The 15433-nt window shown below is 23.1% G+C and overlaps 11 protein-coding genes across 11 annotated transcripts; 3 read left to right on the top strand and 8 right to left on the bottom strand.

The window, feature by feature from the left end:
• Positions 1–834: 834 nt before the first annotated feature.
• AAJ76_5000137208 (hypothetical protein) lies at positions 835–1647 on the bottom strand (the record flags this gene model as incomplete). The annotated part of the gene is made up of 1 exon (XM_024475835.1): positions 835–1647. The coding sequence occupies one exon, from the start codon at positions 1645–1647 to the stop codon at positions 835–837; it is 813 nt and encodes a 270-aa protein (XP_024332038.1).
• A 1283-nt stretch (positions 1648–2930) lies between these two features.
• Positions 2931–3065, bottom strand: AAJ76_5000135790 (hypothetical protein; the record flags this gene model as incomplete). Its single annotated transcript, XM_024475834.1, has 1 exon — positions 2931–3065. The coding sequence occupies one exon, from the start codon at positions 3063–3065 to the stop codon at positions 2931–2933; it is 135 nt and encodes a 44-aa protein (XP_024332037.1).
• A 1641-nt stretch (positions 3066–4706) lies between these two features.
• Positions 4707–4874, top strand: AAJ76_5000134148 (hypothetical protein; the record flags this gene model as incomplete). The annotated part of the gene is made up of 1 exon (XM_024475833.1): positions 4707–4874. The coding sequence occupies one exon, from the start codon at positions 4707–4709 to the stop codon at positions 4872–4874; it is 168 nt and encodes a 55-aa protein (XP_024332036.1).
• Positions 4875–6805: 1931 nt separating this feature from the next.
• On the top strand, positions 6806–7276 carry AAJ76_5000132049 (transcriptional g2 m transition repressor; the record flags this gene model as incomplete). The annotated part of the gene is made up of 1 exon (XM_024475832.1): positions 6806–7276. One exon carries the CDS (start codon positions 6806–6808, stop codon positions 7274–7276), a length of 471 nt encoding a protein of 156 aa, XP_024332035.1.
• A 62-nt stretch (positions 7277–7338) lies between these two features.
• On the top strand, positions 7339–7476 carry AAJ76_5000131516 (hypothetical protein; the record flags this gene model as incomplete). Its single annotated transcript, XM_024475831.1, has 1 exon — positions 7339–7476. The coding sequence occupies one exon, from the start codon at positions 7339–7341 to the stop codon at positions 7474–7476; it is 138 nt and encodes a 45-aa protein (XP_024332034.1).
• A 6-nt stretch (positions 7477–7482) lies between these two features.
• AAJ76_5000129780 (hypothetical protein) lies at positions 7483–9075 on the bottom strand (the record flags this gene model as incomplete). Its single annotated transcript, XM_024475830.1, has 1 exon — positions 7483–9075. One exon carries the CDS (start codon positions 9073–9075, stop codon positions 7483–7485), a length of 1593 nt encoding a protein of 530 aa, XP_024332033.1.
• Positions 9076–10628: 1553 nt separating this feature from the next.
• On the bottom strand, positions 10629–10901 carry AAJ76_5000127954 (hypothetical protein; the record flags this gene model as incomplete). Its single annotated transcript, XM_024475829.1, has 1 exon — positions 10629–10901. One exon carries the CDS (start codon positions 10899–10901, stop codon positions 10629–10631), a length of 273 nt encoding a protein of 90 aa, XP_024332032.1.
• Positions 10902–11901: 1000 nt separating this feature from the next.
• AAJ76_5000125991 (hypothetical protein) lies at positions 11902–12864 on the bottom strand (the record flags this gene model as incomplete). Its single annotated transcript, XM_024475828.1, has 1 exon — positions 11902–12864. The coding sequence occupies one exon, from the start codon at positions 12862–12864 to the stop codon at positions 11902–11904; it is 963 nt and encodes a 320-aa protein (XP_024332031.1).
• A 296-nt stretch (positions 12865–13160) lies between these two features.
• Positions 13161–13748, bottom strand: AAJ76_5000125107 (hypothetical protein; the record flags this gene model as incomplete). The annotated part of the gene is made up of 1 exon (XM_024475827.1): positions 13161–13748. The coding sequence occupies one exon, from the start codon at positions 13746–13748 to the stop codon at positions 13161–13163; it is 588 nt and encodes a 195-aa protein (XP_024332030.1).
• Positions 13749–13880: 132 nt separating this feature from the next.
• On the bottom strand, positions 13881–14885 carry AAJ76_5000123970 (fructose-bisphosphate aldolase b; the record flags this gene model as incomplete). Its single annotated transcript, XM_024475826.1, has 1 exon — positions 13881–14885. One exon carries the CDS (start codon positions 14883–14885, stop codon positions 13881–13883), a length of 1005 nt encoding a protein of 334 aa, XP_024332029.1.
• Positions 14886–15076: 191 nt separating this feature from the next.
• AAJ76_5000123440 (hypothetical protein) lies at positions 15077–15415 on the bottom strand (the record flags this gene model as incomplete). Its single annotated transcript, XM_024475825.1, has 1 exon — positions 15077–15415. One exon carries the CDS (start codon positions 15413–15415, stop codon positions 15077–15079), a length of 339 nt encoding a protein of 112 aa, XP_024332028.1.
• Positions 15416–15433: the final 18 nt, after the last annotated feature.

Raw genomic sequence — 15433 nt, 5'->3', positions numbered from 1 at the left:
TTTTGTATGTGCTACCTAATATATCTAAGAAATTTTTGTTTAGTTGTAAGCTGTATAAATTTACGTGTTTGTTTAATTAATTAAATTTTCTGAATTTTCAGGTAAATTGCAATAAGCCTCAAAAATTGTTTAGAGATTAATGTTGTTTAAAATATTTTTAAATAAGACACTATTTATTCACTTAAAAATGTTTATTATTGGTCTTGATTTTTAAAATAAAAGACTTGATAGTATTGTAGAACAAAACTTTACTGAGCAAGCGTTAGCATAACTTAATAAAGAATTTTTTACATTAAATAAGTTTATTTGTCATTGTAGTGTTTGTGTATTCTCAAGGAACGATTTTTATATCAAAGTTTATTGTAATAATTTTCCTTTAAATTGTCTGTTTGTAATTCGTTTTTCAATAAAATTTAGTTTAGAAAATCTTATTATAATTGCATGTTAAAAAAAAAATTTAAGGCATCAACAGCTAACAATTTATTGTTTATTTTTATACTACAAGTATGCAGTTTAATAAAATATTGCGGTATTTTTCCGCATGAAAAAATGTTGTTTGAAAAATTGGCGATTGATAAGATCTATATCATTGATTGTTGATTTCTTAGAATTTTTTTAATTAAAAGAAAGTTAAATTAGCATGATATCCAAATGGCAACCAAAAAATGATTTAATTTAAATCAAAACAAAAAATCTAAAGAACTTCATGTATTATTAAATTAGGCTGTAAGAATATACATTAAAACATGCCTCATCGCTGGCTCATACTAATTATATTTAAAATATAATATTTATTAAACTAGTAAAAATAAATCTTCTATCAAAAATCAAATTTTAATAATTTTTTCGCATTTTTACCGTGCAACATACAAGAAGTATAAAACTAAACAATGTAAGTATTTCAAAATTAAAACTTATAAAGTGGAATTTTACTGTCTCGTTTTTAAGTGTAGCTATCATATATACAACACCAAACATGAAAAGTAAAAAATATAAAGTAGTATAAGCTCTAACCTTATTATAAATATTTTTCTCTCTTTTGTCGTACGTTTCGATTATAATTATAGCCAAAAATTTTATAAATGAATAAAATGTATAAAAATCGCAATATCTAATATGTATACTAATTATAGAGCGAATAACTAAAAATACTTTTGTTGCATTTTGTACAGCATTGACAATTCGAAGAAATAAGTAAACCGAAATAATTTTAGGATCATAACTAATATGACGATTATAATATTTATAAATAGAACTGTACTCAAAATATAAACTACAAAAAATGAGACACATAGAAATAAAAGTAATAATAATATGAATTGCAAAATCAATATCAGTATTAATTTTGTTGCCTAAGTTTAGCCAAACCATTCCATTTATTAATTTTACAATAAAAATCTGTACAAGACTGTTAATATCCTTATTAAAATAAAAATCAGCAGCATAAGAAATCTCTAGTAACATCAGCAGTTTTGTACACAACATTTGGTTAGTATACGCTGCCATTGTTGTAAGATCGCTAATTAAAGAGTTTTTTACAAATTTCATAAATTTTTTTGTTAAAAGAGACTCTGTTACAATAGTGCAAATTGTGAAAATACAATAAGCTGATATAATGTAAAATTTAAAATGTGCATTGATATCCATAGGGTGTATATTTTTTTTAATTTATAGATAAATAAATATCTTATTAATCAAGAATATAAATAATTTAACATTTTTATAAAATCTTAAAATAGTTAAAAAATAAGGCAATCAATGACGTGTAAAATAATTTTTGAAAAAATCGTAGTAATTTAAATTTTTATTTTTTATAATTAGAGCATTAAAATAAGATTAATAGATGTGTCTTTTTATTTGATTTTGAGTAAAATGCAAAATATTTAGAAAAAATTTTTTGATCTTAAAGTTTTTTACTTTTTCATACAAGAAAAGACGTATGGTTGTTTTTGGTACATTTTATGTTTATGTTTAAACTCTGAAATAAGCAAAAAAAATAAATCACTTGTTTAATGCTTTCATGTTAAGATCAGTATATAAAAGTGTTGATTGTTGTGCAACAGATATATTAAGCAATGACAGAAGAAGTTTTACTTTTAGACCAAAGTAAAAGTTTTAACAAATCTACAGAAAAAAAAGAGTTTATTTTTTGTAAAGCTATATTTAGCTAGATAAAACTATATAAAATTTATTATAAATAAAATTAGTAGAAATAAAGTCTATAATTTCTAATAAAATTTAACTGAAAAAACAAAGTGTGGAATTCTGTTAACAGCTTTTAAAATATAATAAACAAAATCAATTTGGTTCCTCAAAAATATTTTTAAATAAAATTTATGAATAACGGCAGTAATTTGATTAGAATGAGTAAAAATATCTATCTACTCTACTATATCTTAAAAAGATAAGGAAAATTTTTGATTTAATTTTTAACCTTTCTTTTTTTAAATTAGTAAATTCTTTGTATTTTTTATTAAGAAAAAATAACACAAGTATTAAGTTTATTTCTGTAAGAACAGCACAATATTTTTGTGCATCTTCCTTTAATTTTATAAAATTATTTATATCATAGAATAGTGATTATTACAACGTTTAATTATTGATAAAGGATGAATTTAATAATTTTAAACAATACATACAAGGCCAAAGATATAACACAGATTGAGAAAAAGAGAATACATCGTGTTTACAATTTCATTTAAAACGGGATAGCATTGACTAGCTATCTATATATATAAAAAGTTTGAATCTGAATATTTATTATTTCTAAACCTTCTTTTTAAAAATTTGTAAAATTCTTATTATTTTTTATTAAGAAAGAATAACACAAGTATTAAAATTAATTATAAAAGCACAACACAATGTTTTCGTGCATTTTTCTTTAATTTTATTTAATTTTGTAAATTGTTACAGGGTGTCTATAGCAAATTTTAATTTATAATAAAAAAAGCCACTTTGTAGTTAAAAATAATAAGTATACGCATAAAGGCGCATTTAACCATTAAAAAGAAAAAACATACATTATATTTGAGCCCGTTGAAAACGGGATAGAGCAAGCTAGTCATCAATATATATAAAAAATTTGAATCTGAATCTTTATTTATTTTTTAACCCTTCTTTTTTTAAATTGAAAAATTCTTCAATTTTTTTTTAAAGCAATGAAATGAGCTTAGGGATTCTATTAATGATAAAATAATTTTTTGTGTATTCTTTTAAGTTTTAATAAGTTTTTTAAATTAAAAATTTTGGCTATACAAAGTTTAATTATAAAAAGAAGGCATTTTATAATTTTAAATGATACAATAACACGCATAAAGACATGCCTACTTTTTAAAATTAAAAAAAGTATATTGGCGTTTATCAAATTCGCGTCCAGATTTAAGCAAGATAGCGTTAGCTAGTGTAAATTATAAAGAACATTTTTAAGAATTAAGTTGAATTTTATTTAGCCACAGGTAGAAGACCTGGAGGTTTCCACAACTATGCGTAAGGTGGTGAAAAAACATTAGGGAATAGCATTACAGAAGGAAGTTTGAATTGTAATGAAAGGATGCTGAGATACATGTGGTCGGTGAAAAACAAGGGGATTAAATTTTTTGAAGAAATAACATTATTGATGATGTCAGGGAATATGACATGATTTAATGATTTGACAAATTTAGAAATGTGTTCAGCAAATGGATGGACAGCATAACAGTATACAACAATTCTTAAGGGATTGTTGACAGATGATAGTTTAGGAGAAAAAATATTTAAAGAAAAACTATCTATGATTATAAAGAGAATTATGACTATTACTTATGATACAAAAAGAACCTTTATTTGGAGAGAAAAGCTTGCTGATGCCAAACAAGTTAAGTTTTGCTTTATTGATAAATATTTAAACTATATTAAGCAATATGTGAATTATTACGCTATTTCACATAAAATTTCAAAGGATGAATATAATCGTAAGGTATGGGATACGTTTGAAGAAGGATTAGTCATTCACACTAGAAGAAAATTATACGAATCATGCGAATAACATACTTTACAAGCTTATTATAAAAGAATTAAAGCAATTTTTGAGACCTACCAGCGATGTTTCTTACAAAAACAAGAAACAGTTCGAATGCAAGACCAGTTTAGAAGGAGTAAAGGTTTAAAGCTGGGGCAAACATTATCGCCACAATGCCTACGATACAATAAAGTTAAATAAAAACTGTGAAAAGGATTGTCATAAAGCCAATACCATTACTTTGGAGAAAAGTGAGAATATAAATGATATATTGGTACAAGTAATTATATTCAATCGAAACCATTTAGCATTAATCGGCTCAGGAGCTACTAGAATCTATATTTTAAGAGGTTTAGTAAATAAATGCGAATTGACAATTTGAGAAAACAAACAAATTGAGACTGTTTTTGCAAATAATAAATCTGTGAAGAGAGTACTACAGCTGAGTGAGTGTAGCCTTAAATTTAATCTAAATTTAAAAAAAGAGTTTTTAATAGAACCCTATGTATTTGCCAACTGCACATATAATTTAATACTAGGAAATGAGTTTTTATGGTAACACGATTGTGTGATCAACTATAAACATGGCAATGTAATGATTGGAAATATTATATTAAATTTCACAATTTTGAGGAAAGCCATGATGAAAGGTTGAATAAAATGCTTATTGAAAAATTATGTGTGTCTGAAAAAGTAATTATAAATAAAAATGCTGAAGTTTTTACAGTTTAGGTTAATGCACTTTGAAATTTACAGAATTTTGACTATCCCAAAATTTAAAATTTTTAACCCTTTTTATTTAAGTTCTGTTAAGAAGAAGAATTACAAATATATTTGGAAAATTCAAAAAAGCTATTTTGGTTTAAAAATGCATTAAATTAAAATAAAATATATTTATTTTCTTAGTACGGTTGTTTACATAAGTTTGATACACAAGCACAGAAATTTTGTTTACAAAAATATTTTTTTTTCTATTAAAATTGAATTACTTTTTTTTTTATTAATTATCGGACTTTTTTTGAACTTTGTACCATACGAATTAAAATACAAATATTGATATAAAAATTCTTATGTTTTAACTTGGGACAGGGTGGGTAGTAACTAAGTGTCAAAACAACACAAAAGAAGGATAGAGATAACAGACCATATTGAGACACACATCCAATCTATAATTCTTAAAAAACATTAGAAAGCATCTCTTTAGTGTATAGAAGACAAATGGACAGTATTGGGTTTAGCAAAGACACAGAGATTCTCTTTTTTGTCTAAGTAAGATTTTGAAGATAAGCTTTAGCTATGGAAGGAAAAAAATAAAAAAAGCTGCTTCGTAAATAAATTTAATTAAACATTTTTATAAAAATCAAATATATTTGTTAAATATAAATTAAGTAATTTTCAGAAAATTTTGAGTTATTTAAAACAAAATAGATTAAAATTTATATCAATTACTTTTTAATTATATTATTGGTCTTAAAAATTTAAAAATTACTAAAAAACATTTTTAATAAATATTCTTAGGCTATGCACTCTTTCTTCTTTTGCATAATCTAAAGAATAAGGGATAAAAATTTTAAATTTTAGGGTAGTCAAAATTCTGTCAATTATCAAGTTCAAAGTCCTTATGCGTTTATTAAGTTAAGATATAGTTTCAAACAAGATAGCGAAAGCTAGACATATTAATTAATTAAAAAATTCTCATTTTTTTACCCTCCTTTTTTTTAAATTTGTAAAGTATTTTGTATATGCGATAACATTATAGTAAAATTCTATTTATTTTTACAAAACATTATTTAGTTATATTCTTTTAAGTTATATTTTTGCTTTAATTATAAAGAATGTAGATATAAGTAGAGTTTATTCATAACAAAAGAGAAACAATTTTATAATTTTAACACAAAAAGAGCTGCTACAACGTATAGTTCGCATTTAAAAAAAAGTAATTATTAAATACTAGCCACCATCAAATCCAAAATTCTGTCTTAAACAGGGGGGCGTAGGCTTGTTAAATATACTAGAATTTACTAACTTTTATCAAAAATTCTAACCCCTTAATTTTAAAAATTTCAATAAAATAAATGGCAAATAACTTTTGAAAATAATATCAAAAGCCTTTTTTATACATTTACATTTTTCTTTAATTCTTAATTAAATTTTTTATTTTTGCTTTAACAGGACATATATTTATTATTTATTTACGAAAAAACTTTTGCAAACAAATACTTGATGAAAATATTGCTTATACAGTGTTTTGTTTTTGTGCAGAAAAACGTATATTAATTTTAAACAAATACTCTATACAGTTTAATACACTATCTATATATTCAAGCTATTTTAATAGTAAATATTCTAATTCTTCTGTATACATCAATATAATTTTTAAACAAAATTTAATTTATCGTCCTTCTCACTTATTAAATTGTAGTAAGGGTATAATTTATTTATCCTTTTGTGAATTTATTTATTTAGATTAATTAAAATATTAAATTAACAGATAATTGAAAAAAATTATGGTAAAATTAAAGTATAATCTTAATTAAATAATTGTTAAATAATGATTTAATCAACGTCAAAAACGTTAATATCTACAATTTGATAAATTTATAAAGCATTAAAGCTTAAAGGATAAAAAAATAAGTAAAATAAAAAAATTAAAATATTAAAATAATTTTCAACTTGTTTAAAAAAAACATTTATATATCCTTTTAATACATATTTAGACGGCAATTTTATTTAATCATTTTTGTATAAGAGTGGTGGTGACGTCACCTGATAAATTTTAGTATAAAACTATTCTCCTTTTTTCAAAATATGGATCATCGAAAAATGCGAGAAGAGTATGAAGAATATTTAAACAAAAAATACCAGAAGAATTATGACATTCACCAATCTCCCGGATTTACTTATAAACCAGCACTCTCTAATTTTGGATTATATCAGACACAGTCGTTGTCAAGTATTAATCCATATAATTTGTCAGATAACGAAAAGTTAACAAGAGAAAGAATTAAAAATGTTATTTTTATTAATGGAGAAGGTTTTTATTTTAGAGAAGGAAAAATGTTTCGAGTTTATCATTGTGACTATCCCGGATGTTATAAAAAATACATGAGTAAATATTCATTAAAGTATCATCTTGACAAAGGACATTCTCCTGATAGCTTAGATGCAAATAAACCTTATGCTTGTAATTTTGGTGGATGCACTAAAAGATACAAAAATAAGAGTACTTTAGTTAAACATCTGGAAGATTCTCATTTTATTAAATCTAAAAAAAATTAATAAAATTTTTTTGATTTTATTTTAGAAAAATTTTTTAAAAATTTAATTAAAAAATTCATTTAATGCCATCAAAATTTCATTTTAAATCAAAAAATTTAACAATAAAACAATCAAGTAGGCTAAACAAATTTCAAGCAACAATTTTATTTAAGATGTATAAAAAAGTAACAAAAGCTAATATAAATATTTTTCTATTTTAGAAAAGTTTATTTTTTGATATTTCCAATATGAATTTCTTTATCAAAAAAGTTACAATATTTAGACAATTTTATTAAAATTGTATCATTGTTCTTTTTTGTCTTTGATGTATTACTTAATACTAATAATTTGTTATATAAATTTCTTATATTCTCAAAATATTCTACTTCAAAAAAACCATCATCAAGTACTTTAAGTAAATTTATTTGAATTTTTTCTATAACTGATGCCCTATAACTCTTTAGTATATCTAATACTAAATTACATGTACGTTTAAAATCTAAAATTTCAAAAATTAAATCTATTAAATTGCAAACTTCATCAGAAGAAAATTCTTTATTGTGTATTCTTTTTAAGTACATATCTATGTTCATAAAAAAACGATTTTTATCAAACAATATATCGTCATGTGCATCAGCTAACAAACTAATTTCTATATTATTATGTATCGGATAAGAATCTTTAATTTTTTGTAGAGACAACACACGTGCATTTACTCTATCGACAATAGATGTGCTTTTTTTTAATTTATCATTTTCAGAATTATCATGATCATTTAATTTTATACGTTTAGGATCTATTTCCTGCAAATCATAACCTTTAATTTTAAAAAATTCTATCAATAATTTATTTTCTAGGCCCAATTTATTTATAATTTGTTGTATGTCACAAATAGTTGTATGTTTTTTGTTAATTAAATACATCACAAGTATTTCTTGTATGGGAAAATCAACCTGTGTATGTTTATTTTGATCATTGTGCAAATTATTTTTTACATTAGTATCTTGTAATCCATCTAAACAAGACGATATTTTTTCCTCGCTTTTATCATTGCAATATTTTATTAAATCATCAATAATAGCATATTCAGGATATTTTAACATGCAGTCTAAATCTCTTAAACTTACAAAATATCTTTGTAATATTCTTGATTTATTAATATGTTCTATAAAGTGGCTGTAGCAGATTATTTTTTTTACTGTAGCTAGGTCTATGTTGCTAATATATGAAACATTATAAATTTGTAAAATAAAGCAATTATACAAGATTATGTTATTAATACATCCTTGTGTTTTAATATATTTTGTAATTTCTTCTTTCGTCTTAGTTTCGCGATTTTTTAATAATATTTGTCTTATAACTTTTATATCATTTTTTGTGTAGCTCATCAGTTTAGATACATCAAATATATATTTCGCACTTGTTTCTGTCAAAATAAGATTATTATGATACTTGGTTATATACTTATATAACTTTATATCCAAAACAGAACTTTTATTTATAATTTCAATAAGTCTTAGTTCTAACGTATCCGAGAGTTCGAAATATTCCTCGTTATCAATAAGAAGATGTATAAAAAAACTATCATCTATTTTCTCTAAAAATTCAAAGTTTCTTGTTAAAATGTAGTTTATGCTTACGCTCAACTTATTATTTATTTTAATATCTTTTTTTCTATCCTTGTATGTTAAGTAAAAATTCTTAACGGTTTCAAAATCAAAGATATCTAAAATATTTAAAAGTTTAGAAATATATTGCAAAGATGAGCAACAATTATTAGTAATTTCTAAATATTTAAGAATTTTTATTTTTGCATTCATAAGGGATATAATTTAAGAAATAAAAAATAATAATAAACAAGAAAAGTTTATTAATCAAAAATATTACAAAAAGAGTTTATATCTTAAGTATAATAAAAATTGTTAATATTCTTAAAAAGTATTGATAAATTAAAAAGCAAAGATATTTTTATTTTTTTGCCTACCAAAAAAAGAAAAATACAAAGTAATTATCGTTATAATAAAAATACGTTAAAATTAAGGAGATTATTATACAAAAAAACTAAATGTTTACAAATTTTAAATATTATGATAATTTAATAATTGTTAACACTAAAATAACAGTAGTGACAAATTTATTAAAGCATCGATCTACAAAAATAATTCGACACTTTACATTGATGCAATACCTCATTAAAAATTTACGCAGTAGGGTGTAATTACATTATAAAGCTGTGTATATGAATTAACCGCGTGGAAATTTACCTTACCTTAGTGTATTTTAAATTTCAGATATTTATGTTAGAATCAGTATAGTAGCAATCGAAAAAACAACAATAAAGATTAATTAAAAATGTATGTTTTAAAAATATCTTATTTCGAAAATGAGCGTGTATATGAAAAAAAAATATTTTTATTAACCAATTTTTATTTGACAATATAAAGATGTCGTATAATAAACAGTTAATACATCTGAGCCCAAAAAAATATCTTTAATTTTATTCTTTTGCTAGATAAACGTAAATATAAACAAATATTTGATTAGTTGTCATTAGTTTAATTAAGAATTTTCTCGTAAAATATTTGATTAGGTAAATTATTCTTTAAATTTATAAAATAATCTTTTTTTAAAAAATTTTATCTATAGTAAAATTTTTATAAAGCCAAATTTAAAGAACAATAAAATAGTGCGGTATAATTAATTATTCGACACAATAACTAAATAAAGACTGCAAAATTAAAGAATTTTTTACATGTAATAGCTAAATGGTACAATAAAGTCGTTAGGATAAAATTGTACAGTAGATTAAAAATAAAAGACTGATCTTAAGAAATTTTTAAACTTTAAGCTATACTAATGCAAGATAACACCATACAACAAAAAAAAACTATATTTAATACAAATTTAATCTTAAAGTGTAAAAAATAAGTTGGTTTTGCTAAAATAAAAAATCTTTTAAATTTTCCGATCGGTTAAATAATTTAAATTAATTTCATGGTTTTTAATTTTTGTTTGAGTAAAACTTGGCTTTAATAATTAGAAATTATTAAATAAACACGACATGTTAAATCTTTCTGTTAAATATTTAGAGGTATTTAGTATGTGTTTCCTTTATTCCTCAAATTTAGTAAATAATTTTGCTTACAAAAATTATGATATTTATCAAGAAATTAATTATAAATGTAAATTAAAAAGTTGTTTTATGTTTTAGGACATTTTTTTCTGTTAAATTTGTTAAAATGTAAATTTATTTAATTAAAAAATTTTAACCGTCAATTTTTTTAATTTAACAAAAATACAAAAAAGTTCTTTTTCTAGTAAAAATATGTTTAAAACAGAATTATTTTTGTATAAATTTTATTCAAAAATTTATCTAGTCATAATGTTCATTGTTTTTTCTTCTAATTCTGTTAATATATGGAAATTCGTAATTTCCTCTTCTTGGATTAAAATTGTAGTAATTTTTTTGATAATATTGCCTCTCTCTAGCATTAAAAAAATTATTTCGCATAAAATTATTTCTATGTTGTCCAGAACTGGTTCTTAAATAATAAATATTTTTTAGATTTGGTAAGTATTCAATTCCAAGTAATAAACATGTAACTGCTTTATAAAAACGCTCTTCTCTATCATCAGTCATATTCATAGGGGTGATGAGTATATAAAAACATAATTTATTCAATGTCATATGTTGTCATTTACTTAATTAGTCAAAAATTTTAAACGTCGCAAATTTTGTTTTGGGCGTTTTAATGCAAATATATCGCTTTAAATTTTATTATTTATTTGGCTAATGAAAAAATTAAAAATACGAATGTGGAAAGTTTACTTTTTAATTTTACTGTTCTTAAAATATAATTAAAAAGAAAAAAAGAATATTAGTAGTTGTATTTAATTCTTACAACAATATTAATTTTAATTTGCTGCAAATTTTACTTCTTTAAGAAATAAAAAGAGTAAAAAAATCTTTTTTAGTTTATTCGCAATTTATTTCTAAAATGATTTTTTAAAAGATTTTAAATTTATTACGAATATTAAATATTCATATAGACGAATTTATTAACTTACTGTTCTTTTCTTTTGCAACTACTGTTTAAGAATTATGTTTATTTACTGATTTATCTTAAGCATTCAAAATAAAGCTGTTGAATTTTTTTAAAACTGAACTAAATAAAGTAAATATCTTTTATAAAACAAATTTAACCGTATTTGATAAGAAATACTAGAAATATTTTACTAAAAGTATAATATTATACAGAACACGACAATACAAATATTAAGTTTATTTTATTCATTCTTATGTATCCATATAAATTTAAATATGTTGGGATCAACACAGTTTAGAATAGCAAAAGAAATGATCTTCTTTGTTTACAGATGACCAATAGTTTTAATAGTGTTTTAAATAATTGACGTTTAACCCAAAGACGTTTTTAAATATCATGATGGTGTGTGCAGTTGGTTACTGTTGATTATAATGAAGTTTTGTTATCAATAGACACGTTATTTGTTAACTTAACAAAATATATTACTACTTTATATTTTAATATATTCCTTATTTCTTTTAAAGTTTAATATAATATAAGTCAGTATTATTTGCTACAAAACGCATTTAAAAAATAAACTTTAATTTCTTTATATTTTATTTACAAAAACTCCCAGTTTTCATTTATAACTCCATTTAGCATCCAAAAGTTTTTAGATCTGTTATTTTGAACGATTAAATCATTTAACACCGCCATTTTAACATTTATTTTTTTCCCTTTAATTTCTATTTCTATCAAAGAAAGAGAAGGATATAAGACTAATTCTATGTCTTTATTATAGTCTCTTTTTAAATCTACACCACCTATCATGTTCAGCACTTCTTCACAATTTTCTTCTTCTAAATCATTTTCTTTCCAAAAGTAGGCTGTTACTATTTTATAGAATTTCAATACATTAAAGGTTAAATTTTTGTGCGGTCTTCTAATAGATTTTCTTGTAGCAATTTCTTTACGCTTAATTCCTAAAGCAAAATCTTCATTCTCATGATTTGAATATAAATCTTGAAACACTTTAAACAGCACCAGGTCTTTATTTATGATATCAAAATCATCTAAAGACTTGTTAAGTCTATTTTTAAAAACTTCTAAAATGCGTGTTTTGGGCTCTAAACCTAAAATTAAGTTATTAACTAAATAAATTTTATATTCCTCTACAATATTTGGTATTAAATCGTAAATTAAAGAAAAAACATCACTGTATTTTAACCCAGGATGCCAAAAATATAAATCGTCGTAAATTATTTCATTATTTTCTAAAAAATCTATCACTGCTTCAAATAAATCACTTCTTGTTGATAATTCATTTCGTATTTTTTCAAGCTTTTTAATAAAAGATTTATCGATATTTTTATATGAAATATAAACAGAATACAAAATATTGATGGTAGATAAATTTTTGATTTTTCTTTTGATTTGAGATTCTTCTGATTTATGTCTATACTTTAAAAAAGTATTAATGTAAGAGAATTGATCATTTAATCCTTTTTTCATTTCTAAATCTGATAGTTCGTTACTATAAAAATATTTTTTTATTAATTCTCTTTCCTCTGAAACCTTGGACATGACAAGGGTATAGTTATGTAACATTTTATAGCTTGAAATATTAGAGGCTTCTGAAACAAAAGCTTTTCAAAGAAGTGCAGAGTGTGTTTAAAATAACTGTTTTTGTGTATAAAATTTATACAATACTGTAAATACATTAATAAGGAGAAACTCGTTTTATGATATAAAAAAATAAACAGGTGGATGATAGCTACAAGTTACTGGCTAATTAAATCAATTATTATAAAACTAGGAATTTTTGGGTACAAAACAAATTAATAAACAATAAAATACAACAAGGTTAAATTACAAAATGTTTATTCAATATATAAAGCTGCCTTTGGATAAATTTTTTTTACATTTTGTAATTTTTCTGTAGATCTATTTATAGGAACATTATCTCTCATTTTATACAACACGAAATTTGAACTGCCATAAAATTCCTCAATTTTGTTAAAAAGATCTTCTAATGTATCATCTTTTTTAAAACATAATTTAAGTGAATTTGAATCAGGAAATCTAATATTGAATACGCAATCAGCTTTAATTTCAACCACTTTTTCTTCTGGAATGTCTTCTTTTAATTCTTCCTCATTTTTTTTCTTGTCTTCTTGATATCTTCTAATAAGTTCTTCTCTATATCGGCGATCTGCTAAAATTGTCTTTTTGTTTTCTTCTAATATTCTGGTAGCCTCTTCTCTGTTAACTTTAGGATCTTCTTTAACTACACGTTTTACTTTACATTCAATCTTTTCATTTTCTAATTTCATTATTAAATCAACAACATCATCCATATTTCTTGATTTAGTCATTGACAATGCTTTTCTTATTAAAGGCTCATCATAACCAGAATTTTTTAGAAAATCAACTATTTCTTGATCTTCTTGTTTGTTGTCACTTTCCATTTTAAGGGTAGAAAAGTTGTAAACAAAAAAATTTTCAATATGTGGTATAATAAACACAAATAATAGTATTGTAAAAAATTATACAGTTTTTGTAATAAAAGACAGTTTAAAAAAATAATTTTTTTTCATCGTTTATTTACCTTTGTTTGCCATATAACACCTTTTAGCTAAATTAAAGAAGGCTTTTTGTGCTTTGTTAATATTTTCATCCTTTCCATTCCATTCTGCTATCGGTGCATCAGTTAATGTTCTTCCATAACTAAAACTTATATCCCAAGTTTTTAAAACCTTATAATTGTTTACTGCTGAAAGGTAACCTATAGAATCTTCCTGTGTATGCCCGCCTGATAAAAACACAACTCCGGGTACTCCACATGGAATTGTAGATATCATGGCATTTAAGGTGGCCAGTCCTACTCCTTCATAGGAATTTTGTACGCTTGATTCAGTTCCTTGAGTAACAAATCCCATTTTAATTAGAATTCCTGGTAAATAAACATCTTCATCATTTAAATACCTTATAAGATGACTTAAAATCTGTTTGGTATGTTTTTTAGAATCTTCTATTTGATAATTACCTTTAAAATACAACTCGGGTTCTACTATTGGCACCTTACCATACTTTTGACAAATTTTTGCGTATTTTGCGAGAATTTTACAATTTTCATCTATGCAATCCATAGTAGGTAAATCTTTCGACGCGATAAATAATGATCGCCATTTAGCAAAGACAGCCTTTTCAAACAAACTATTTTGTATTCTATTCTCCAAATCTTCAAGGCCGACAGATATTCTCTCCTCATCTTCAAAGTTTTGTAGTCCTTTGTCTAATTTAATGCCTACACACACGTTTTTTTCAATCAAAATGTCAACTAATAATTTCCCATTACTCGCTTTCTGTGAAAATGTTTCCTCATTTAATATTGCACCACCAATAAATTTTTCATATCCTTCTGTCATAAAAAGCAATTCGCGTAGCTTTCTACGGTTTTCCTCTGTATTTGATATATCAAAATTTTTAAACTTATCTTCCATAGAACTAGGAGATTCATCAACCGCTAAAATTCCTTTATTATTTTCAAGTATTTTTTTGGCGGTAGCTCCAAGATTTAATAAATTTTCAGTTTCTTTTTCCATTGTAGGACTTAAATATATTTTTTTTATAATTAGATGAACAAATCATTAAAATTAAACTCCTGTACATTTTTATTGGTAGCATGTTGGAACAATTGTATTATAAAATAATTCGTTTGATTAAAAAATGATGTAACTTTTTCTAGATAATCATTAATTATCCTATAAATTAATATTAAATGAAAATTAATTTATTATAAACTGTCTAAATATTTTTCCAACAAATTTAAAAAACAAAGTTCATCTAATTCAGTTCTATTTAGATTTTCTTTACACACATTAAAAGTCTGTCGTTTGTTTTGAAACCAGATCTGTATCGGTCTTTGACTTTTATAATTAAAAAGATCTCCTAAAAGCACCCTTATATTTCTCCTAGGATAAGGATCCAAACTAAATACACAATTCAATAAATCTACTTGTTTTTTAGTTTTAATATGATTGCTTTTTTTGCAATTTCTAAAATTTTCTTGTTTTTCAAACTTAAACTTCATAAGAATTATTGCCACCTCACAATCTTTAAAATTGCAAATCATAAAAAACCGTTATTTTTA

Source organism: Vairimorpha ceranae (genome assembly GCF_000988165.1).
Source record: "Vairimorpha ceranae strain PA08 1199 chromosome Unknown NODE_5, whole genome shotgun sequence".
Lineage (NCBI taxonomy): Eukaryota > Fungi > Microsporidia > Nosematidae > Vairimorpha > Vairimorpha ceranae.
Note: the sequence above shows the minus strand (reverse complement) of the source record. Positions and strands in the feature narration are given on the sequence as shown.